The sequence below is a fragment of the Plecotus auritus genome (assembly GCF_963455305.1).
Source record: "Plecotus auritus genome assembly, chromosome: 2".
NCBI classification, from domain to species: domain Eukaryota; kingdom Metazoa; phylum Chordata; class Mammalia; order Chiroptera; family Vespertilionidae; genus Plecotus; species Plecotus auritus.
In genome coordinates, this window is record NC_137771.1 from 191,374,382 (window position 1) to 191,399,733 (window position 25,352).

Genomic DNA, 25,352 nt, shown 5'->3' on the forward strand with positions numbered 1-25,352 from the left:
AGTAGAAAGCATGAGGAGGCAGCCAATCAATGGTTCTCTCTCATCATTGACGCTTCTATCCTTCTCTCTCTCCCTCTCCCTTCCCCTCTAAAATCAATAAAAATATATCAAAAAAGAAACTTCCCATTGTGCAGAGCCTGGAAATAAGCTTTTGCTATTGGCTTCAACATAGCTGCTCTTCCTGGGGCAGAACCACAGGGATTTTTAAAATCCTGGCAAGTCTGATTCTACAGCCCCCAGACTGTAGAATTTGTCACTTACCTATACAGCTAAGTGGCCTGAGAGGTCTGAAAAGGAAGATGCTGTTTTTGTTCCCTTACCAAAAAGCATCAAGAAAGTACTGTGTAAGACAGGATTTCATTTTTTGTCTCCAATAAGGCTTGCTCATCCTAGCAACAGTCTGTTCCGTGTACTCTGTAACTTGCATTTCCATAGAATGTTAGACTGTCCTTCCCTTGTGCCATTTGTCAAGGCATATGAGATTAGAGAAACTGGAATGTTCTCCTAATGAAGTGGTTCCAGGAAACTACTCAACTTCTTTTACTGTCAAGTCACTTATACTCTGCTGTGACTCTTTCTTGTGTTGCATTTTTATTGGTAAGGATTCATATTGGGAAAGAATTAACAAAGGAAAGAAACAGTCAATGACATTTAAGAATCTGATCATCTGAAACAGCAATATTGTTAGTATCATGCAACATACTTTATTTAGACAGTAAGATCTAAAGAGGGTCATATAAAACCTTTTAATTATAATGAGATATTTTGGAAGATTTTGCTTTTTACTTACATTGAATCATTAAAAGATGATGATTTTGATGTCCTTTCCAGTCTACCAGCCTTCCCTCTTTAGTCATGTGCGCCTGTAAGGATGCAGTAGACATCAGCATGCAGGGGAGTGATGTGGTCTTGCTCCGGAGTAGTTCCTGCTTTGTGAGATTTGGACATAGGCTCGCACGCTGGCTAGGTGCTGCCAAAGCTCCAGCTTCCCAGCAATGAAGGGTGTTTCCTAGCCTAGGAGGCTCTCCCAATTGGGCAGATTTTGTAGCAGAGAATGTCAAGGATCTGCCATACCTAGGATTTAAACATGAAATGTTCTAATAACAATTAAATGCCCTTTCTGGATTACATAGTTGAAAGAAGTGTGTTTCTCCAACAGAGTGAAGGTACACTTCTAGCAACTGGTTCATACGATGGGTTTGCCAGAATATGGACTAAAGATGGTAAGTGAAGCATTTTTCTTTTCACTTGTTGTTGGTTTAAATTATAAAGACAAAGTAATGTAATTTTTTTTTTTTTTAATACCAGGTAACCTTGCTAGCACCTTAGGGCAGCATAAAGGCCCTATATTTGCATTAAAATGGAATAAGAAAGGAAATTTCATCCTAAGTGCTGGAGTAGACAAGGTAAAAGAACATTAAACTAAACATATATATATAAGGTTAATGTAATAAAGTAATATTTTCTCTGCTACTTACAGAAGCATTAAAATATTTATATTTGGGAAATTCAGGAATGAATTTATGATAGTAATAGAAATACTTACTTAGATTTTCTGTCAGCTCACTTCTGAACCTACAAAATAAAATGCCTTTTATTCTTTATCTGTGTGACTACACTACTTGTTTTTGCTGGAACTTGAGCTATAATGAATGTCACACTTCCCATGATCTTTGCTTCCCTTCTAAAAGTTCTAGTTTATCTCATCAGTGAGTGTGGCTCTGGAGTGATTCCATGGGAAATCTTAGAGCCAGTCAGTCTATTAGGTGAACTCCTGGTGCTTAATTGAAAATGTAAGAAATGCAGGACCTTTCCAGCTTTTTTCACCTACTTAAACTGATTAATACTCACAAGTTGAAAATATGGCCTTCTTTTTCCTTTATTTTCTTAGATCGTCCCCTTTCCCATGAACCTAGGAGAAATCATGCTTGTAGGTAACTGGGTGCATTGACAAAAGGGAAATAGAGAGAAAAGAGGCAAGAAAAGTGAGGGAGGCCAGGAATAGGAGGGGAAAGCCCTGTTAATAGTCGCTGCACTGTGCAACTCTACATCCCCAAAGGTATAAAATCAGTGGTGGGAGAGTATGAAAAGGAGTGGTAAATATAGCCATTACATGTCATACTTTGATGTAATTAATATTAAAAGACATTGTTTTAAATACTGTATTGTCAAAATTCAAGCTGCCTTTATATGTAAATGTGAGCTGTAAAAAATCTTAATACTGAGAATTAGCTGACTACTTTGTAAACCAAGAATTTTTCTCCTTATAGCTGAAGAGCTATGAAAATCTTACATTAAATACTCTATTGCAGTGGAATATTTTAAGCAGTCTAATATAATGTCTGGTACATTGAAGACAAACCAATAATTGTTATTTCAACTGAGTTGACTGACGAAAAACCATCAGGGAAAAATTAAATTACTTAATGGCCATATCCCCTTCCCACCAACCCTGAATGTGGAGTATAACTTGGTTGTACTGTTGCAAAAAGTAAATGCGAATAATTAATTCCACTCTGACATTTCATATTGCTTTAATATAGTTAGGAATCTAACGTAAGCCTCTATAATAAATTCCTTTCAACTTCTTAACAATATATTTTTCTTTTCTATTTAATCTCAGACAACAATTATTTGGGATGCACACACTGGTGAAGCCAAGCAACAGTTTCCTTTTCATTCAGGTAAATCTTTACAATTTACATTAGAACTGGATTTTTTTTTTCTGTTTTTCTAATTATACTTTTAACTGCTTAAATTCATTTAAAATCTTGAACTATCAAGTATCAATCTGGTTACTAGTTCTTTGAAGGGTTGATATTCCATGAGTTTCAGATTGTTAATTGTCAGGGTCATCAAAAGTTTTTGTGAAATGTATCATAACAGAGTATTTGAAGCCTGATTGTTATTCTTTAATGGTAAGGACATAGATTTTTGAATTAGGAGGTCTAGGTTTGGATATCAGTTTCACCCCATTTAACAAGCTTTAAGCCCTAGCCAGTTTGACTCAGTGGATAGAGCTGCAGTCAGCCTGCGGACTGAAGGGTCCCAGGTTCAATTCCGGTCATACCTCGGTTGCGGGCTCAGTCCCCAGTGGGGGCCATGCAGGAGGCAGCCAACCGATGATGCTCCTCTCTCATCAATGTTTCTTTCTCTCTATCCCTCTTCCTCTCTTTCTGAAAATCAATAAAACCATTTAAAAAAAACAAAAAACTGAGCATTTCACTTAACCATTCTGAGCCTCATTTTCTTTATCTGTAAATGAGGGTAATAATGCCTATCTGTTATAAGGCTAAGACTAAGTAATATATCTGAAAATAGCGTATAAACTTCTACAACTTTAGATGTTGTTATTTATTGATGTATCTAAATCAGTCTACCTGTGTACATAAAATAAAAATTAGGCTTCTCCAATGTTGTTGGAACTTCGGTGCTATAGGTGGATTTTTTTAAAGAAATAAATCGATACTTAAATCCATAGGTCTGACCCACAAAATATTGTGCTCCATACTCCATGATGTATAGCCACGCAGCAAAGGTGTATACAGTAGGTTCTCGGGTTATGTTGGAGATCCGTTCCTACGGCGCAACGTAACGCAATTTTTGCCGTAAGTCGGAACCCACCTACATAAGCACCTAAATCACTCACATGGAGCACTTACACAGCAGTAATGAAGTGAAACAGTAAAAAAAATTTAAAAGAAAGATAACAATTCCTGACCTTGTGGTAAATAAATAATAAAAAACATAAAGCACATATGTACATACGTTGAAATGACAGAACTTTTTTTTATATAAACAAATGGGAGATGGCGACGTAACCACGAAATGACATACGTTGAGTCCGACGTAACTCAAGGACTGCCTGTAACCAGATGAGTGGAGACAAGAGTTTATTATATGTGCTCTTTTGCAGCCTAGAACTTTTGTACCTGCTTTCAGGGAGTTTCCTGATGATAGTAGCTGATATTAAACTGGAACAAAATGCCCAATAACTATTAGGAAAGGAATTTTAATATTACCTGATTTAACTGCTTTCAGGGTTTTGGTCTGGTTCAGAAGAGCTTTCAGTAGGAGGCTCTTCATCACTTTGAATATTTCTTGCCACTCCCATCTGGCCTGCATAGTTTCTGTTGAGAAATCAGCTGACAATCATATGGGTGCTCCCTTGTAGGTAACCAACTGTTTTTCTCTTGCTGCTTTTAATATTCTCTCTTTGTCTTTTGCTCTTGGCATTTTAATTATGATGTGTCTTGGTGTGGTCCTCTTTGGATTCCTTTTGTTTGGGGTTCTGTGCGCTTCCTGGACTTGTAAGTCTATTTCTTTCACCAGGTGGGGGAAGTTTTCGGTCATTATTTCTTCAAATAGGTTTTCAGTATCTTGCTCTCTCTCTTCTTCTGGCACCCCCATAATTCTGATGTTGGTACGCTTGAAGTTGTCCCAGAGGCTCCTTACACTATCTTCATATTTTTGGATTCTTTTTTTTGCTTTTCCAGTTGAGTCTTTCTTGCTTCTTTGTATTTCAAATCTTTGACTTGATTCTTGCGATCCTCTAGTCTGCTGTTAAATCTCTGTATAATATTTTTTATTTCAGTCAGTGTACGCTTAATTTCTAGTTGGTCCTTTTTCATATCTCGAGGGTATCGCTAAATTTATCGGCCTTTTCTAGGAAATTCTTGAAAAACCTTATAAACGTGGTTTTGAACTCTATATCCAATCGTTTGCTTTCCTCCATTTCTTTCATTTGTGATCTGTTTCTTTGTGTCCGCATTTTGGCTGCTTCCCTGAGTTGATAGAGTGGCTTTGTGTGCTAGGTGTCCTATAGGGCCCAGTGGCTCAGTTACCTGAGGTGGACACTCTTGGTGCATCCCTTTGTGGGCTGTGTGCACAGTCTTGTTGTAGTTAAGCCTTGATTATTGTTGGTATCACTGGGAGGAATTGACCTCCAGGCCAATTGGCTGTGAGGATCAGCTGTGTCTACGCTGGGAGAACTTCCGTGCTGGAGACACCCTCATGAGACAAGGCTTGCAAAAGCCTCTGTGCTCAGCTTGGATGGGGCGGAGTCTCAGGGTGGAGCAGACAGCATTTGTTTCATCTCAGCCCTGCCCTAATAGGCCCCTGTGTCTCAGTGTCCTATGGTAATCGCTGCAAGCACCTCTGAGAGAAAGCCGCCCTCGAGTTCCACCCACTGCCAGACAGTCCAGTTTCTTCCCGAATGAGTCTGGGTCCCCAGAGTCTCGCCCGGAACTGGAGTTCAGTGCAGTCGGGAGCTTTTGTCTCCCTCCCTTTGAGAAAGCCAGCCTTGCATTCAGTTGCCCGCCCTCTCCGCGCACCCTCTCCGCGCACCCTCCTCGGTACCTCTGCCTCCTACAGCTCCTCTGAGTCTCAGTGTGCTTTTCTCTTTCCTGACAGTCCAGTTTCACCCCGTATGAGTCTGGGTCCCCAGAGTCTCGCCCGGAACTGGAGTTCAGCGCAGTTGGGAGCTTTTGTCTCCCTCCCGGTTGAGAAAACCAGCTGCGCACTCCATTGCCAGTCCTCTCCGAGCGTGAGTCTCAGTACCTCTGCCTCCTGCAGCTCCTCTGAGTCTCAGTCTGCTTTTCTCTTTCCTTCTAGTTGTAGAATTTCCACTCAGTCAGCCTTCATATGGTTCTGGATGATGTCCGTTTTGTCTTTTAGTTGTAGTTTTGAAATTGTTTTGCGAGGCAGCAGTTTAGGTGTTTACCTATGCTGCAATCTTGGTTTCTCCAGGACCCATATACTTTTCTAGTAGTTATGTAAAATGGTACATTCATTGTGGAAACCAGTATGGCAGTTACTCTAAAAGCTAAACATAGAATTACCATATGACCTAGCAGTTCTACTCCCAGGTCATATTCAACAGAATGTGGTCTATATATACAATTTATTATTTAGCCATAAAAAAGAATGAAGTTCTGACACATGCTACACCATGAACTAACTTTGTACACATTATGCTAAGTGAAGTAAGCCAGATAACAAATGGACAAACAGTATGATTCTCCTTATATGAAATAACTATTATAAGCAAATATCCTATATAAAAAATATGTAATATGCAAATGGTCATTAGGCCGTGAAGTGTAATGACCGACCACGTAACAATCGGGTCATGGATCAGCAGGAGTGTTGGGCAGTGAGCTAAAAGCAGGCGGCGGAGAGCTACAGGAGGGGGCAGGGCAGCAAGCTATGTCAGGGGGGACGGGGGGGGGGGGAGTTACAGGAGGGCGGGTCAGCAGGTGGAGAGCTAATGGAGGGTGGCAGCGAGCTACTGGCTTCACGGATTCGTGTGCAGGGCTACTAGTATGTAGATAAAAAGTAAAGATTATAGATTAGCAGGGACTGGGTATGGGAGAAATGGGGAGGTGTAGCTTAATGGTTAGTTTATGTTTGGGGTGTTGAAAAAGTTTTGGAAATGGTGATAGTTGTACAACAGCATGAATGTAATTAACACCACTGAATTTTACACTTAATAAAATGACATTTTATGTTACATATGACCACAATATTTAAAAATTAATATATCAAAAATCATTGAATTATATACTTTAAATGGATAAATTTTATGGTATGTGAATTATATATGAATAAAGCTGTTTTAAAAAAAAGCAAATGAGTAATGAATGCCTTTCTTCCCTACCCTCATAGGTTTGTTCATTACCTTTTTAACTTAAAGAAGGATGCACAGGTTAACAAAAACAAATCAGAATTGGAGGACACAGAAATTTGAATCTCAGCTTCAGGATTTTAAAAGTGTGTTACCCTGGGCAAAGTAACTTTTCTTAGACTTTTATTGTGTGTTAAATGAGGCCAGTAATAGCGAACACACCTCTCATCTCTCACGTACATAAAAGTACATTTTATGTTAGAGGTCTATTTCTATCCTAAAGAACGTGTGTTACCTGGACTCATTTTATTTTAGCAATAAATATGAAGTAAGGAGGTATATGTTCTTGGATTTCACCAATCCATAACTATTGCACCTTAAGAGCCAGTCGTATCACAGACGCATTAATCACCCAGCTCATGTTGCAGCATTCCCCGCCTCCTCCAGTATCTGTACCTGCACGTACACTTTGTTTTTGTTTTGAACCTAACAGTATTCTGTCTGAATACTACTACTTATTTTCATCTACTAAGATTTTGTCGACAGCTCTGTGCCAAGTTAATACCCTTGTGCATTGGACAGATACTTGGCCTTCTTCATAGCAATTTATTAGAATTAATTTTTTTCGCTTTTTTTCTTTCTTACTTGAACAAATTATTTACCCAAGAATCATTTTGTTAAAATGGTTTTTGAAATATCTTAAGTCACATATTTAATGACAAAAATGAAAGTGTAGTATAAGTAGTTACTCAGATTCCAGGCATGAGAGCAGACTAAACCAGGTATTCCAAGAAAGGGAATTTAATACAAGGAAATAGTTGCAGAGGTGTTGGGAGAGTGAAAAACAGAGGAATATGAGGTAACTCGGAGTTTAACAACTGCCAGAAACCTAAGACTTAGAGAAGGCAGCAGGAGCCAAATGCCCGGTGTGAATCGGAGCCTTAGAAGAGAGGCTGCCTGGCAGGAACAGGCAACATGGAGTAATCCCAGCAGCTGCCAGAGTCCCAGCCTGAAAGAAATGGGAACAAAATTGCTGTCATCTCTGTTTCTGCTAACCTTGGGCTCATGACGGTGTCTTCCACTGTGGGAACTCTGTAGGCACAGGATGCTGTACTATGTGATTGGAGAAGTCAGCCCCAAGGTGCGGAGCACAGGAGAGCAGAGTGGAAAGGAGTGGGCCTAAGAGCAGGTGACACGCCAATAGTCATCTGTATTACTCTGAGAATCGTGATGCACACAGACGGCAGCAGAGTTCACACATGGTGCCAATCAAAGTTGGCCTGTAGTTTTATTTACTGGCTGATTTAAGTTGCATTCTCTCAGAAGCAGACCTGGAGCCAAGCATTTGAGTGAAGTGATTTATTAAGGAAACCTTCCAGGAGAAACAAGTGGAGGAGTGTGGGAAGCAGGACGGGAAAGAGCTGAAGGGCCCAGGAAGTGAGGGTTTCTGGTGAAACAGCCCGTGTTCAGCCTCATCAGACACTGCTCTGGGAGGTGTGTTTACACCTCAGAATTTCTCTCATTTGAGCCAAGGGTGCTAGGGTTTTTTTTAACCTACCCTTTTCCCTGCAACTACATACCACCAGCTATTGGGTACTAGCCACATTTTGGGTAAGTAGAATCAACAGAGCAGGGTGATTCTCTGAAGAAGTTTGTTTCTCTGAAGAAGTTTGCCCCTGGGAGGAGCCCTTAGCATCCAGGCACTCAGAAGCTGGGGACTGGTGAGGAGGTTCTGCAAGGGAGGGAGGAGACCAGGCCATCCCGAGCAGTTGCCTTATGACAGTAGCAGTCACTGCCATACTGCCATTCACGCCGCTTGCCCAGTCCAAAATTGTGTCTTGTTAATTTTTTTTAATCTGGTGGGAATTCTTGTAATTTGAAATTTTTGTAGGTGAATTTATGTTAATATTTTTTATATACCACTGTAGTTTTCATAAGTTTGCTTGGGGAGAGGATTTAATATTTTATACCTCCTGCATAGTAAGTTTCATAGTAAGTTATTTTTCCACCTTGTATTACTTTCCTTTACTGACTCAGTCCAGGTAGGTTCCTGATCCCTGGTTTTTCATTGTGGAAATATACCCGAAGCTAGTTCTTCAGTAGTGTCTGGCCATGTTCCTACTATTAGCTTCCTTGAGCTGCACTCTAGATTTTAGTATTTTACCTGATTAGTCTCTAGCCAGTGAAATTAGGTTTCACTGTTGTCCTTTTGTCTTTTTAAAAATGTATTGCTATATATAGTTCTCAAAATTCTGAGTAAATATTTCTTTGAGTCGTAAATGCTTTAATTCCTTCTTCTTCTGGTTCTTCTTCTTCTCCTTTCCATAGTTGCAAGCCCTCACACATGATGACATACTTTTTGGCTTATCAATCTAAGTGCTCAAAACACCCATTTATAATATATTTAGTCTCAATATTGCCAATTACTATTATAATTAGATATACACAGAGTGGCTTTGTTTTTTCCATCCCATAGACACCAGTTCCAACCTCCTTTATTAAATCTTCTATATCTCTAATAATGAGGATACACAGCTTAAATTTGACCTTTTGTTTCCTCTAAATGGTAAACTTGTTCTGTAAAGGCTCGGAAAATAACTTGGGTTTTATAAGCTGTAGAATCTCTGTTGCAGTTAAGTTTACCCTTGCAGTGTAAAAGCAGCCATATGCAACCAAATGAGCGTGGCTGGATTTTCATAAAGCTTTATATATGAATTTGAATTGCATATAATTCTCACATTTCTAGATCTTCTTTTGATCAGGTGTATAGTCTTTTGATTTTTTTCTCTCCCAGCCAATTGAAATATAGAAACTGTTCTTGGCTAATGGGTTATAGTATGTCTATCCCTGCTCTAAATCCATTGTTTTTGGTATGCTCCTATTGCTTAACCCGATTACTTGCTATCATTACCTTAATCTGCATTGCTAATTATAGAATTTTTGCACCTTTCAGCAGGGGACAATGAAAGGAAGAATCTTTAATCATAGTAGAGCTAACATAAGTAATAAATGCAGGCAGCTTTTGGGCTTCTGAGGTTTGAAATTCAGTGACATAGATTTTAAGAGATGATTTTAAGAGGTAATTGATGGGAATCTCTTAGAAGAAAATATATTTGTGAATCATATGCAATATTACATTTATCAGTTGAGTAGATGCTGAGAATGCTACTTAGTGTAACATTTGTCTAGCTTGTAATTTACAAAGTACTTTCCATAAATACCTCTCACTTGCTTTCACAATATCCTTGTGTACTAAGCTTAAAGGTTTTATTCCCATTTGTTTAGATGAAGAAAATACCATGACAGGTTAAGTGGCTTGCTAAGAGCCCACTACTAGTTAGGGATTGGCAGAACCAAGGATTCTTGTTCATTGAACACTCACAGACTTTTAGAAATAAGAAGTGTAGCATCATTTACAAATGAGAAACCAAAACCCAGTGCTAGTAATTCAGAGAATGCCCTCAGGAACACTGACCTCCTGATTACCAGGCCAGTGTACTTCCTTATTAGCCTGTGTCTGACATGGAGGCAACTAACCTGACATGTGTTAATATTTTTTATATTTAGATATACTTTTTAAGAATTCCATTTTTAAAAGTATAAAGTAGAATTTTACATTTCCATTAGCATGCTTAATGCCCAACCATGGTTTAAAGTGAAGGCTCCGAGGTAACAGTACGTGTGGAACAAATGCTGCTAACCTGGTCTTTTTCTTTTCAGCACCAGCATTGGATGTTGACTGGCAGAGCAACAACACCTTTGCCTCTTGTAGTACAGATATGTGCATTCACGTCTGCAAATTAGGACAAGACAGACCTATTAAAACATTCCAGGGACACACGGTGAGAAACGGGTTTTCCCCTCTTGGAAGTGATTATCGTGAATAAGTAATGTTTCAGAATGGGTTTGAAGTATGTATGTTTAATGATCAAAGAGCAACCTGGTCTATAAAATGAAAATATAAATATTTACTGTTATTTTTAGAATGAAGTAAATGCTATCAAATGGGACCCAACTGGCAATCTCCTGGCCTCTTGTTCTGATGACATGACTTTGAAGGTAATTTGGATAGCAGGGAGAAATGGGGTGGAGATGTCATACAGTGTCACTGTGCAGGCCATTTGAACACTGTAGAATGTCTCATAGTTCATTGAGTGTTTAAACCTTGTTCTTTATATTTTTTTTTATGAAGTATTTCAAATGTTTGAATAGAGCAAATAAATTCCATTTAAAAGGATGGCTGCTTGATGGGAATTATGGTACTTAGAAATGTGCTGTCATAATTGTCTTTACTATTAGAAAGTCATATATTGGTGCACTAAATGTATTTGCATATGTAAAGATGACTAATAAGAAACGAAGATCTCTGTAGCATTCATGAATTTGATTGAGATCTGGAAACTATTAATTTTGCTATGGTGGTAATGTATGTCACCTTTGCCTGGAAACTGGTAGATTGCAGAGAATCACTTGATAGGTGAGTGAGCCTAGTTGACATGCCAGTATTCACATCTCAGCATGAATTTACATTTTACTTGTTGTGTAACTAAAAGCAGAACTAACACCTATGCATATCACATACCACAGTAAGAGGAAAAAAGCATTTTGATATAAAGAACAACCTAATATTAATCTCCAAAATTAATGAAGCCTTTTCTGCAATATACTAACTACTGAAAAGGTCACATGCAGACATGGTGACCTTTATAGCTATCATGCTCATTAGGGAAAACTGCTCCTCCTTCTCCCAGGAATAGACTAAATGTAACCTTGGTAACCTGGGAGGTTTTTTTCCTTAAATACCTGCTGTTTTTAGTTTGATTTTTTTTTGTTTGTTTGTTTGTTTTGTTTTGTTTTTCTCAAGCCTGGGCTTCCTTGCAAACATTGCTAGTAAAAATGCTTTTCTATCAGTATAAGTTTTTTTGCTGCTGAGTTGGAGGGGTTCCTTATATGTTTGTGGAAATTAACCCTATAGTGGATAAGTTTTTTCCTCCATTTTGTAGGTTGCCTTTTTATTTTACTTTACTGATTGTTTCCTTTGCTGTGTGGAAGCTTTTTAATTTTATGTAGTCTCGGTCTCTTTGCTTTTGTTGCCTATGCTCCAGTGTCATACATGAATCATATTTTATTTGCAAATCACTTATCTATTTTCTCTGTTGCAAAATGTTTTCTGATTTTAAATTCTAAGTGCAATTTATAATGTTAATCTTTTATTTAACGGACAGCATAAAATCTTAATACCTTAAAACATTCTAGAAACATCACCTAAGGAGTTTATTGAGTTACTAGAGGCCCGGTGCACAAATACATGCATGGGTGGGGGTCCCTCTGGGTAGCCTGCAGGGATGGGGCCGAAACCCGCAGTCCAACACTGCCTGCAGCTCCTACCTGCTACTCCTGCTCATCCTGGCCCCACTGTGCCTGCCACGGGCTTGCGCCCAATCAGTCCCAATCTGGAGAGGCTTGCGCTGCCACACCAGCACTCGCCAGCCATGAGCCCTGCGTCTGGCGCCCTCCCAAGGGGAGTGGCCTGCGGGATCGGGCTGAAACCAGCTCTCCGACATCCCCAAGGGGTCCTGGATTGCTAGAGGGTGCAGGCCAGGCTGAGGGACCCCACCGGTGCATGATCGGGCCAGGGAACTGGGGAGGGCTCCAGGGCATATCCAGCTCTTCTCACTCAGTCCCAATTGCCAGACCCTAGCAGCAAGCTAACCTACCAGTCAGAGCATCTGCCCCCGGTGGTCAGTGCACGTTATAGCGACTGGTCGACCAGTTGACTATCTGCCCCCTGTTGGTCATGCATGTCATAGTGAGCAGTTGAGCAGATCATTAGCATATTACGCTTTAATTAGTTGTTCGGTTGTTCTGCCATTCTGTCTGTTTGCGTATTACCCTTTTATTATATAGGACTAGAGGCCCGGTGCACGAAATTTGTGCACGGGGCGGGGTGTGTCCCTCAGCCCAGCCTGCACCCTGTCCAATCTGGGACCCCTCGAGAGATGTCCGACTGCCCGTTTAGTATGGGCAGTCGGACATCCTCTCACAATCCAGGACTGCTGGATCCCAACTGCTTGCCTGCCTGCCTTCCTGATTGTCCCTAACTGCTTCTGTCTGCCAGCCTGATCACCCCCTGACCACTCCCCTGCCAGCCTGATTGATGCCTAACTGCTCCCCTGCCAGCCTGTTGGCCCCTAACTGCCCTCCCCTGCATGCCTGGGTTCCCCCCCAACTGCCCTTCAGGCCCGGTCGCCCCCAACTTCCCTCCTCTGCTGGCCTGGTCACCCCTAACTGCCCTCCCCTGCAGGCTTGATTGCCCCCAACTGCCCTCCCTTGCAGGCCTGGTCCCTCCCAACTGCCCTCCCCTGCTGGCCATCTTGTGGTGGCCATCTTGTGTCCACATGGGGGCAGGATCTTTGACCACATGGGGGCAGCCATCTTGTGTGTTGGAGTGACAGGCAATTTGCATATTACTCTTTTATTAGATAGGATAGAGGCCTGGTGCACAGGTGGGGGCCGGCTGGTTTCCCCTGAAGGGTGTCCCAGATCAGGGTGGGGGGTCCCTTGAGGTGTGGGGCGGCCTGGGTGAGGGGCCTGTGGTGGTTTGCAGGCTGGCCCCGCCCCCCGGCGACCCAAGCAGAGGCCCTGTTATCTGGGATTTATTTATTTCTATAATTGAAACTTTGTAGCCTTGAGCGCAGGACAGGGCAGGCCAGGGCTGTGGGAGGCTTGGCTTCCTCCATTGCCGGGGGCAACTCAAGCCTCCTGCTCTCTCCAGCTCCGTGGCTGCGCCATTTTTGTTGGGATTTATTTATCTTCTATAATTGAAACTTTGTAGCCTCGACCGCAGGCCAGGGCTGTGGGAGGCTTGGCTTCCTCCATTGTTGGGGAAACCCAAGCCTCCTGCTCACTCCATGGCTGCAGCCATCTTGGTTGGGTTAATTTGCATAGTCGCTCCTGATTGGCTTGTGGGCGTGGCTTGTGGGCGTAGCAGAGGTCTGGTCAATTTGCATGTTTCTCTTTTATTAGTGTAGATACCATCTGCAGCTATCAGAAGTAATCTTAGAACTACAGTTAATCCAGTCCTGAAGCCTCACAATAGAGAATATTTGGAAAGAATTGTCATTTTTAAAAGAGAAAATGTGAAGTATATTCTACATTTTAGTTTATTTCCAAATAGTCCCTGATTTCTATAAACATTGTTTTGGTTAGAGCACTTATATTTTGAATTGTCAAGGTAGTGTTTTAAATGTACCTTTTGTATGGAAACGTAATTTCATATTTCTTTTTTGCTTAGATATGGAGTATGAAACAAGACAATTGTGTCCATGATTTGCAAGCACATAACAAAGAAATTTATACTATCAAGTGGAGTCCAACAGGACCAGGGACAAATAATCCAAATGCCAACCTTATGTTAGCAAGGTAATATTTATGTCTTACTCTTCCTTTTATGAGTCTTCTACAAATGCAACTTCTAATAAATATGACAGAAAATTAGGGGAAGATTCCATGAAGTGGGAATGTATCCTGCAAAGAATATATGTATATATATTTAAATGGGAACTTTTAAACGGAGTTTTATTATTTCAAGTCATAATGGAATTTTTTGTCTGGAGATATCAAATATTTGCTGGTGATTGTTATCCAAGTAATTGAGGCACAGTGCAATAAAATTTCTTCAGCATTTAAAAGAATCTATAAAGTTAAAAATATAGTAAATACAGTGTTCAAAACCCTGGATTAACATAAAGGAATTATTTAAAGAGCAAAGGAATACAGTGAATTAGTTCATTTATGTGCTTCAATTCAGGGACCTGGAAGCTGCCTTTTCTTATTATAGTTTGGTTTCCCGAGCACTTTCTTTCTAACAGACCAGTCTGCTTCTCATGAGGAATTTGTGCTGGCTGTTAGGAATGGATGAATATTGTATATTGGGGGTGGGCTGAGAGTATTTCATTACTTATAAAATAACATTTTTTCCTCCCTGTCAGTGCATCCTTTGACTCTACTGTTAGATTATGGGATGTAGACCGAGGAATTTGCATCCATACCTTGACAAAACACCAAGAGCCTGTGTACAGTGTAGCTTTCAGTCCTGATGGCAGGTATCTGGCAAGTGGTTCTTTTGACAAATGTGTGCACATCTGGAACACACAGGTATGTTTATATGTCTGTATAAGAATAGTCAAGTACTCTCATATTCAGTAAGAAGCATTAGCCTGTACATATAATTTCCTTTTTGGTTGTCATTCTTTTTGTGCCCTGAATTCAGTTCTTGTTTTTAAATGAATACTTAAAAAAAAATTACAGCTAATTAAAGATGGAAACCAACTGAAGTTATATTTTCATGATATGGACTAGATTTTAGAAACAACTTTAGATTCTTCATTTTATTTTTTCCAATACTTTTGCAGACCTAAAATGTGAGAGTTTAAGGTGCATTTATTAAATAATATAATTTTTTTTTCTAAAAAGATTGTCTTTGAAAAACCTATATGAGCAGTGAAAATGTACTAAAGGACACGATTTTATGACTGAACACAATGTAACAAACTTAAACCTCTACTACCATTTAGGGACAGTGCTATAGAGTGTCTTTCCTAAAAGTGGAGAAAATAACCTGTTTGTTGCTTTTTTTTCTTTCTTTTTTTAATCTTTTCAGTATTTTAGTTTTTATTCTACATGTACTGTTTCTTTTTTTCTGTTACTTTTTTTTTAATTGATTTGAGAGAGAGAGAGACATCCATTTGTTGTTCCACTTATTTATGCATTCATTGATTGCTGCTTGTATGTGCCCTGATGGGGGATCAAACCCTCAACCTTGACGTATTGGAATGACCACTAACCAACTGAGCTACCTAGCCAGGGCCATATAGTTTCTTTAATAGCAGTCACTTGACTCCCATGATCCAGCTCTTCACTGGTTGTAGTACAGCCACAGTAAGTTATTATGGTCTATTTCTCTCCATTGCTTTTGGTCAGACTATTTTGCTTAAATCATCATTTTCAAGTGTTTTATTTTTGTTTTTCCTTACCTGAGGCTATATATATATAATATATATGTGTGTGTGTGTGTGTGTGTGTGTGTGTGTGTGTGTGTGTATATATATATATATTATTGATTTTTTTACAGAGAGGAAGGGGAAAGGATAGAGAGTTAGAAACATCGATGAGAGAGAAACATTGATCAGCTGCCTCCTGCACATTCCCTACTGGGTATGTGCCCACAACCAAGGTACGTGCCCTTGACCGGAATCGAACCTGGGACCCTTCAGTCTGCAGGCCGACACTCTATCCACTGAGCCAAACCGGTTAGGGCCCGAGGCTATATTTTTTATTGATTTTAGAAGTGAGAGAAAGAGAGAAACATTGATGTGAGAGAGAAACATTGATTTGTTGCTTCCCACACATGCCCCGACAGTGAATCAAACCAATCTTTTGGTGTATTGGACGATGCTCCAACTAACAGCCACCCATCCGTGGCTCAAGTATTATTTTTGATTAAGTTACTCATTCAGGTGGTCTTTCCCCCAAAAACCAAAACATTGTAAAAGGTATACACTGAGAACTTTTGCTCCCATTTCTGTCTTGATCCCCCTACAGGCAACTGTTTTTATTAGTTTTTGTTGTCTCGAGATGTGTGTGTGTAAAAGCAATATGATTCTTTCATTTTATACTTATACTATTGTTACATTTATATTTTTAACTCCTTTGGAATTGGTTTTTTATATATGGTGTGAGCTAGAGTTCTAATTTTATCTTAGAAGATGGATAACCAGTTATGTCAGTACAATTTATTGTCCCTTTAATGTTTCATAATACCACTTTTTTCATATACGAAGTTCTTGTGTGATTTATTCATAGATGCTCTTGTATATTCCTGTATCATTAGCATAGCTTTAATAACTATAACTTTGTAAGTCCCTCTAATTACGTATTTTTTTCCCTTCAGTAAGATTTTATAATTTCTTTATAAAGACTTTCCTTTTTCTAAATTTATTCTGAGGTGTTTTATGGATTTTATTGTTAACCACAAATATCATCTTTAAAAAAACTATATTCCTTTTATTTACTGGTTGTTGCTCGTGTTGGAACATTATGGATTTTGGCACATTGCTATGCTATCTGTCTACTAATTCATTTCCCCTTGGCTTTCCTTTCACATTACTCTTTCTGTTGTGACCGAATAGCAAAGGCTTTTTATTTTATTTTATTTTTTTTATTTTTTTTTTTAATATTTTTATTGATTTTTATTGATTTTTTTTTTTTTTTTTTTTTTTTTTTTTTTTTTTTTTTATAGAGAGGAAGGGAGAGGGAGAGGGATAGAGAGTTAGAGACATCAATGAGAGAGAAACATCGATCAGCTGCTTCCTGCACACTCCCTACTGGGGATGTGCCCGCAACCAAGGTACATGCCCTTGACGGGAATCGAACCTGGGACCTTTCAGTCCACAGGCCGACGCTCTATCCACTGAGCCAAACCGGTTAGGGCAGCAAAGGCTTTTTAGATACAGTCTATGGATAATTTGTCTCTTGTATACCTTTTCAATCACTTATTTACTCCAGTGTGAGAAAATCAATTTTCATGAAATTTGGGTATAGGACTTGAGAGTTCTAATGGCAGATACTGATTGGTTTTTAAGGGCATTTGAGAAGCTATCTGTGCTGTTTTGTTGTATCACTGTTATGTACCAAAAATGTCATTTTACGTTTTTTAAGTTTGAAAATAGTAAAATGCATCTAAAGAGTTTTTAGTGTAGGAGACAGTCATTATCCTTTTACCATATATGCATGTAGTTCTTTTCTTTCATTTCTTGGGTGATATGTTACATAAGCATGTCACAGGTAAATTGTTGAAATCTGGTCTGAATATACATATAGATTTGAGTAGATGCTGATGATCCATTGACCTTTGTTAATGTCATAGCTCTGGCTTTTGACCATGCTATTTTGGTTCAATTATAGCTTAATTCAAACTTAGAAATTGGTCAGTACTTTTAAAAGAAAGTTTTTGTTTTCTTACAAAGTTGACTGTCCTATAGATTTTACTTTTTATATATCAGCAGATTTTAGATTTTGTTGGTGCCACTTCTTTCTGTTCTAATTACTTGTAGATATTCAAGACCTGTATTCATACTTGTTAATTAATCTCTTAAATTGTTAGAAATTTTAGGTAGGAAAAGAAAAATTAGGAAGCAGTAGAGCCTTCCCAATGTGATCAGCCTTGGCAGTGCATCTGTGTTTTCTGAAGTATTTCCAGACACACTGTGAAGAGGAAAGCAAGGAAAAACAGACTTTCTAGTGATATACTTGGGTTAGCTATCTGGGAGGTATTTACAAGGTACATGTCTGCTAACGTTCTTTTTAGGAAGGCCTGCTCCCTCTCGTTTGGCCTATTAGGCCGCTTTAAAGCTGAGAGATGCCATCCTGTTTGTCGGGGCAGAACACCGGAAGCATATTTTTTCATTGTCCATTTTCTCTGAGCAGAACCTCTGACCTTTGCCCTATTTAATGACTGGTTTCTTAAGACATTTTTGTGTTTTAATTACTCAGTGGCAGCTGAATGATTATTGTTCCTCTTGCTGAAGGAATAAAATAATTTAATTATACTTATGATTCAGCTAAATTTATAATGAAATTATTAGTGTTCCTAGTTATACTTTTTTAAGAATTTGAGAATTATGTACATATATTTTTTTAGCTTCTTTCATAACTCTTATAGCTTAGGGGTCTATTCTAATATGGAATTTTACTTAATATGGAATACCTAACAGACTCACACTACAATTGTCTTTACAAGTTGGCCAAACTCATGCAGCTTTTAGTAACATTATCAAAAGTTTAAGTCATACATTGGATGTTCACTTCTAACCATTGTTAATTGTGTCAGAGGCCAAAGGTGCCTTAGCTAAGAATGGTTATCAGTTCTGGAGAAACTGTGAATGATCTTTTGAGAGCAGATTAGTGTTCTCTTTTTATGAAAGGATCCTCAAATCACTCTTCTAGTATTTTAGAGCTTGTATTTATTTTGGAGTTAAATCTAAATCTTACCTTTGATTGCTAGAAATAAAGCCTTATAATATTTTTACCTCAATATGTTAATATTTATAAAATTTTGTTTTTCATATTTTTAGACAGGTGCTCTAGTTCACAGCTACAGGGGAACAGGTGGAATTTTTGAAGTTTGCTGGAATGCAGCAGGAGACAAGGTTGGAGCCAGTGCATCAGATGGTTCAGTAAGTATAATACAGTATTTCCAGAGGGTGTGTGTGTGTAAACATAGTGAATACATGTGGCTTAGTGTTCTCTTCAAAATAAATTTTATGATATGGTATTGATCCTTTTTACTGAAAGCTGTATACTTTTCATGTTCGTTTCATTAAAAAAAATGTAAGCTAATTTTGCGCTACCTTTGCCAAAAGAGAGTGTTCATAATCAAGAAATTGACAGTTATTTTTAAAATCAAGCTTCCTTAGTGAAATTAGGAATAGCAGGATACCACTATGAGAGATTTGAATTTTCATTGCCTATTTCTACTTTCTCTTCCCTGCAGAAGAGTGTTGGTGGCCAGGGAAGGGGGAATAGAGGCAGTTGAGTCCTGCATTTGAGGTATATGTGATACTGAGAGACTTTTCAGGGTGAGGTTGGCCAACTCTTTACAGAAATATGAGTTATGGCTTCTGAAGCTCTGAAAGCAAAGGGAAGATGGATAGGGTACAGTCATTAGCTGTTTACTGAAGCTGTAGTTTGTAGTTTACTGAAGCTATAATCCGTAGTATGTTTTGTTAAGACCCAAAAGATAGAAAATGGTTTATTTTGAGCATTTTTTAAACTCCTTTTATTTTTATTGATTTCAGAGAGGTAGGGAGAGGGATAGAGAGATAGAAACATCAATGATGAGAGAGAATAATTAATTGGCTGCCTCCTGCAGGCCCCCTACTGGGGATTGAGCCTGCAACTCGGGCATGTGCCCTTGACTGAAATCGAACCTGGGACCCTTCAGTCCGTAGGCAGACGCTCTATCCACTGAGCCAAACTGGCTAGGGTTATTTTGAGCATTTTTTTACTTCTTAGTTAGCAGAGAGTAAATCTTCAAAATGTTAGCCATGGTTCTGCCTCTGTAGTGTTAGCCCGTCGTTGTTTCCTCCCGCTGGATTAGACGATGTATCTGATTTCTGTTAAGTGCCCATTGCCATGATTATTATTACTTTACCAGCTTTGTGAACTTGGAACCAAGAAATAGATTCCAAACTGTACTATAGAAAAGTTAAGTTACAATTGTATAATGAAATTCTTAACACACTGGTTGATTATTTTAATTTCTTACAGGTTTGTGTATTAGACCTTCGGAAATAGCGCTACTAGTTGGAAGCCATGGACCGACTATGAATGTGTACATAGCCAAAATGACTGTCCCTGACCCATGTACTGCTATCGTCCCACTTGAACCATGGCCAGTCCACTACAGCCAAATCTAAAAGAAATATATACATACAGTGTATATACACAAAATTGCACCCTGAAGACGACAGAATTTTGTCACAGCTTGTGAATTCTGTTCACCAAGTGCTGGAATCTAATCTGCTGTGCCCCTAAAATAGCATTTAGAAGTTTTGGATATGAAAAGCAGAAGAAAGAAATATGCATTATAAAAGCAGACCATACATGTACCAGTTTTTGGATACTAATGACAGCCTTGTTTCTCCCCTTTGAATCAGCAGACACCATGGATTATATTCTTTTCTTTCCTTCAATAGTTGAGCAGTTTGTATGTACAGAGAAAATGGACTTATAAAAACTTGCAGCAGTAGTTTGTTCTTGCTTTTAAACTTTTGTTTTTGGTTTAGTTTATGGATGCATGAAGTAAGGGAGTGAATCAGTTTCTTGTTTATATTTTTTTCACAATTTACAAAAATTATTAAAAAAATATTTTAATGCATTCTTTTGAAAAGATAAATGTTTGGTACCTTTTATGGCTCCCAGAGCATATATTCAATTGGTGCATGTTGTGGAAGGGGAAATTGGAAATTAATGAAAATATATGACTTTGGTCACGTCAATCTGTAAGACACATCAGTAAAAGGGTATTATGCTCTGTTCTTTTTTGTTTGTTTGTTTTATTTCGTTTTGTTTTATTTTGTGATGTGGCTTAAATGAAGTAGTTTCTATTTTGGGACATATTTCTGCCAATTAAAGACTAGGAGGGCACAAATTTAAAAAAAAACAAAACCATAGAGAAGATGCAAAAAAAATCTTCTGAAGTTTTGTAGCCATAACTAAATTATGGTTAAAATGTGCACTATTGTAAAAGGAGCAAAGTAGGTTTGGGGTTTTTGTTGTTTGTTTATTTGTTTGTTTTGCTTTGTTTTTTAAGAGATTAAAATGTTTCTGGATAAGGATTAGCTTCTCAAAAGTGTCCATCATTCTGTGTAGAAGCTTAAATATGTAATATAACCAAACTCCAGTATTAAAAATCTCTCGTGTTACTTTTCTTTATACAAAGCAAGATAACGGCATATAACACTGCCATTACGTGGCAAAATGTTAGCTATCTTAGTTTAAAAACAATCTTTAAAACAAGACTTGCTTCAAGGTGTTTTTAAATAGCAGTGATTCCTATTTTCTTTTTTAAATGTATAATTGCACTAACTTCCCTGCTGCTCTGATTCTGCATTTGTGGTACTTGTGACTACATTTTTTTTTTCCAAATATAGATAGATTTAAGCTGCTATTTTTTTTTTCCAGTAATCACTACTTTATCATGTCTTTTACTATGTTTATAATATCAAGTATTTTCTTAAGGATGTAGGTATCAGATCAAACCTCCTCTTGTGCTCATGCAACTAAAAGCAAAAATTTAGAGAATTGACCAATGATAGCATGGGGCTGTGTTCGTATGTGTGATTAACAGGTTTGTCGTGGTTAAGGTGAGAAGCCAGAACTGTCAGTTTTGAACAGAACAGTTGTCAAATTTATCTCTCAAAGATTTTAATTAAGGAATCGCTTAGCAAATTTATAACACTATTCCCATTACTAATTATTTGAGGCCTTTACTACTAAAATTTTAACTTCTGTTTTAAGTACAAAGTGATTTAGCCCAAGTAATGCAGCTTTGATTTTCAGCATTTGTTGTTTTTGCTATATTTACATAAGAGCATTGATTGAAGCAAGTCTTGGTTTTACTAAGGTAGGATAGCATTTGCTATTGTTAAAGAAAATAAATACACTTAATTCCATAATACATTGTTATATGTACCCCAGTTGTTGTTAGTGGGGACTATGATACTGTAATAATATTTTTAAAAATTTACATCCAGAGAGGCAGTCATTTATGATGGTTTGTGCCAGCTGTTTTTAGGGTTTGGATCACATTATAGATACTTAGAACTATTACCCTGTGACTTATGTAGGAAACCTAATATGCTGAGTATCTGGCACTTGAAATCCTGCTTTTATTGCTGGAGGTCCACATCTGTGGTTAACCTCTGTTGTTGTTTTAAAAAAATAAATAAAAATAAAAAAAATCTGTGCAATAATTTTTAAATGTGCTCCCAGGAATAGACACAAATGTTTTGCGTATGTTTAAGCTGCATTTTCCTTTAGCGATGCATTTGTCAATTGCACTGAATTTAAATCTGAAAGTCAGAGGTGATTATTGATAGTACTTTTGTATTTTGATATTGACAATTTATTCATTTGCATACAGTTATTGACTTTTCCCCCAGCTGATTAAAAGATGGTCAAGTAGTTTTGCAGTATAGCTGCCAAATAGCTAGCTACATTTTTATGGTATTGTCATCTTTTCTGTTTTTATTTTTAATTTTTATTTTTAGCTGTTTTACTTAAGCATAATAGCCACAATAGGACATATGAAAGATTATAAATACAGAGCTTTATTATCCTGATGTCTTGGGTCTTTTAAGTGTAAACTTTATCTGGAAGGTATCCATTTTGTAGGCTTGGGTTCTTTGTGAGCATACAATTGTTTATTTTTGCTGCTGTTCTCAACATCATCATTGCCTGCTGATGTGCCACGATGCTGCTCCAGTAGATAAAAAGCAGATTGCCTCTAATTTGAGCAGTAACATGATTGTAAGAAACCAAGTTTCACAGCAAGTAAAGTTTTATATTTGAAGTTCTTGCTCATTTTTTTCCGACAACTTATTCCTGACGTTCAACTAACTCCAGTAGATTTTCTGTGGTATTCATTATATATCATTGTTGTTTAGGCTACTGTTAAGAAGCTTATCATAAGGAAAAATAGAAAGGAAAACTTGAATGAATAGAATATTCACTGATTAAAATAGAATAAAGAGCAGCTGTCACTCCTAAACATCATAAGGGATCTTACTTCTTCTCTGTGTAGGAAATCCCCTAAGCCCGTGGTCGGCAAACTGCAGCCTGCGAGCCACATGCGGCTTTTTGGCCCCTTGAGTGTGTGTGGCTCTTCCACAAAATACCATGGCCTGGGCAAGTCTATTTTGAAGAAGTGGCATTAGAAGAAGTTTAAGTTTAAAAAATGTGGCTCTCAAAAGAAATTTCAATTGTTGTACTGTTGATATTTGGCTCAGTTGACTAATGAGTTTGCCGACCACTGCCCTAAGCTCTTATATTTGATCCAATCCCCATTTCCTGTTGTTGATCAGGTACCATCATTGACGTTCAAATGGCTTTTAGAAGTGGTAACTTTTAATTTCCTGCTAGGTCTTAGAGTGTATTGAATTCTGTTTTAATTATTCTCTAAGTATGTTTTAGGATTAAACCCCTTTTATAGATACTGAAAGTGCCTCCTTTTGTGATGTAAAAAAACAAATATGGTGCAAAAGTAATCATAAGATTGAATTACATGAAGGGTGGTTTTTTTTGTTTGTTTTTGTTTGCTTTTTGACATATAAAAATGTCAAGAGAAAGGCCAAAGATTTGTACATTTTCACTTATAAAGCACTCCTTTTTCCTTAAACTTCTTTCTGTCAAATTAGATTTAATGAGAGAGTACTATTTTTAAGGAGCTGTTTATGTAGAATGATTTTGTTAAGAGTGATGTAAACTATTGAATAGAGGCCTGAAGAGGAGTATGCATTTTTGCTATTTAAAGGAATCACAAATGATCATCCTTATGTGAACAGGAAAAATAAATTTCAAATGTAGTGCTGTTTATCTTCTCAAAACAGTTTTCATTTTCGTAAGTGCATTTGTCCACTTGGATAGAACCTGCATTTATTCTCACATGCTAAGGATGGTACTTGCATTTTGGTGAGTTACTGTTGACAGTTTCCACAGATCCTACTCAGTGGACCAACATTGTGGCATGGCAGCAAATGCCAACATTTTGGGGAATAGCAGCAAATCTACAAGAGACCCTGGTTGGTTTGTGGGTTTATTTGTTTTTTTCCCTTCTGAATCAGCAGGGATGGAAGGAGGGTAGGGAAGTTATGAATTATTACTCCTTCCGGTAGTAGCTCTGAAGTGTCACATTCAATATCTGTTTTGTTTTAACATGATTCTAGTTAATGTAGAGGAGAGAGAGAAAACAGAGGAAGCGTTCACTTTTTAAAATACACTGATTTAGAAATTTGATGTCTTATATCAGTAGTTCTGAAGTATTAGTAGCATTCTTTATTTCTGCCTTTATGTTGACAGTGTTGAAGCAGGGTGAATAACTGAGGCTTTTTTTTTTTTTTTCTTTCTTTCTAGTAAGCTGTTTCATGATGTTTTCTTTGGATTTTTGGATAAGTTCAATAAAACATTCTGCATGTTATATCTAGTTTGATGTACTTATCCATCTCATTAAAAATGAAAACACAGACCGCGTTTTGTAGCTCTGTAATCCCTAAATACAGAAGTGATTTTCTTCTTTCCTGACTTTGACATTGTAGTTGTAATGTTTTAATTTTGATTTTTACAAATCCTTTGGGTCTAATTCTGTGAGCCTACCTATAGCACTGGATTAAAATGTCTGCATCATTTCTTTAGTTATCCAGTTAACTTTAAAACTGTTGTAAAAGTGTAAACCAGCCCATGACAGTTTTTTGTACATGTTGAAGAACTTTATTGTTCAGTTTTCATGATTATTGTGTAAGGAAGACTGATTATAGATGTTCTATGCTGTCCTGGACCATGTTAGTTACACTTATGATGTATTTTGGTTCCACATCACAATGATTTGTCCCCAATGACCCTTTATCCTTTCTAGGCACATTTTTTGTTGTTGTTGTTGTTTCAGTTTCCCTTTGCATTGTATTGCTTTGACAACTGTAATTTGAATCAGATCTGAAAGAGGTCCAGAATAAAATATATTTTGATATTATGTTGGCTGTGTACATATATAAAACCTTTGATATCTATGTAGTTTGTATAGACTATTTAGTCAAAGAGAGGGATGCTATTTCTTGTTTACAATTTCTTGTTTACACTTTAATTGCATTTACTCCTCCAATGTTCTATTGTAGAATAAACTTTTTTGCTCTGAGTTAGCCTTCATAACATATTACATGTCTGTTCTCTCCCATACTGGTGTTCCTAATTGTAACAACTGCCATAAGAACCCAAACCACTGTTTTCATAAATATATTGTTTTCTAAGATACATAGGTTACAGTAAGCCCATAGATAAAATTACAAATTTTACTATTTTATTACTTCTCGCCAGAGATAAGATTTTTTAAATGAAGGGTTACTTACTATTTTTATTAAAATAGAGCATTTAATCAGCTAAGGAATAATTCTGA

The 25,352-nt window shown here is 37.7% G+C and overlaps 1 protein-coding gene across 4 annotated transcripts in view; it reads left to right on the top strand.

The window, feature by feature from the left end:
• TBL1XR1 (TBL1X/Y related 1) overlaps nucleotides 1-20,722 on the top strand; it is a 163,159-nt gene extending 142,437 nt beyond the window's left edge. For all 4 annotated transcript variants that reach the window (XM_080657599.1, XM_080657602.1, XM_080657600.1 and 1 more), the window contains 9 exons: nucleotides 1,160-1,223; nucleotides 1,309-1,406; nucleotides 2,624-2,684; nucleotides 10,346-10,467; nucleotides 10,610-10,684; nucleotides 13,920-14,047; nucleotides 14,617-14,782; nucleotides 18,760-18,861; nucleotides 19,955-20,722. In XM_080657599.1, the coding sequence (XP_080513725.1) occupies nucleotides 1,160-1,223; nucleotides 1,309-1,406; nucleotides 2,624-2,684; nucleotides 10,346-10,467; nucleotides 10,610-10,684; nucleotides 13,920-14,047; nucleotides 14,617-14,782; nucleotides 18,760-18,861; nucleotides 19,955-19,981 (843 nt within the window). In that variant the 3' untranslated portion in view covers nucleotides 19,982-20,722. The remainder of the gene's footprint in view (nucleotides 1-1,159; nucleotides 1,224-1,308; nucleotides 1,407-2,623; nucleotides 2,685-10,345; nucleotides 10,468-10,609; nucleotides 10,685-13,919; nucleotides 14,048-14,616; nucleotides 14,783-18,759; nucleotides 18,862-19,954) is intronic.
• The last annotated feature ends 4,630 nt before the right edge of the window (nucleotides 20,723-25,352 follow it).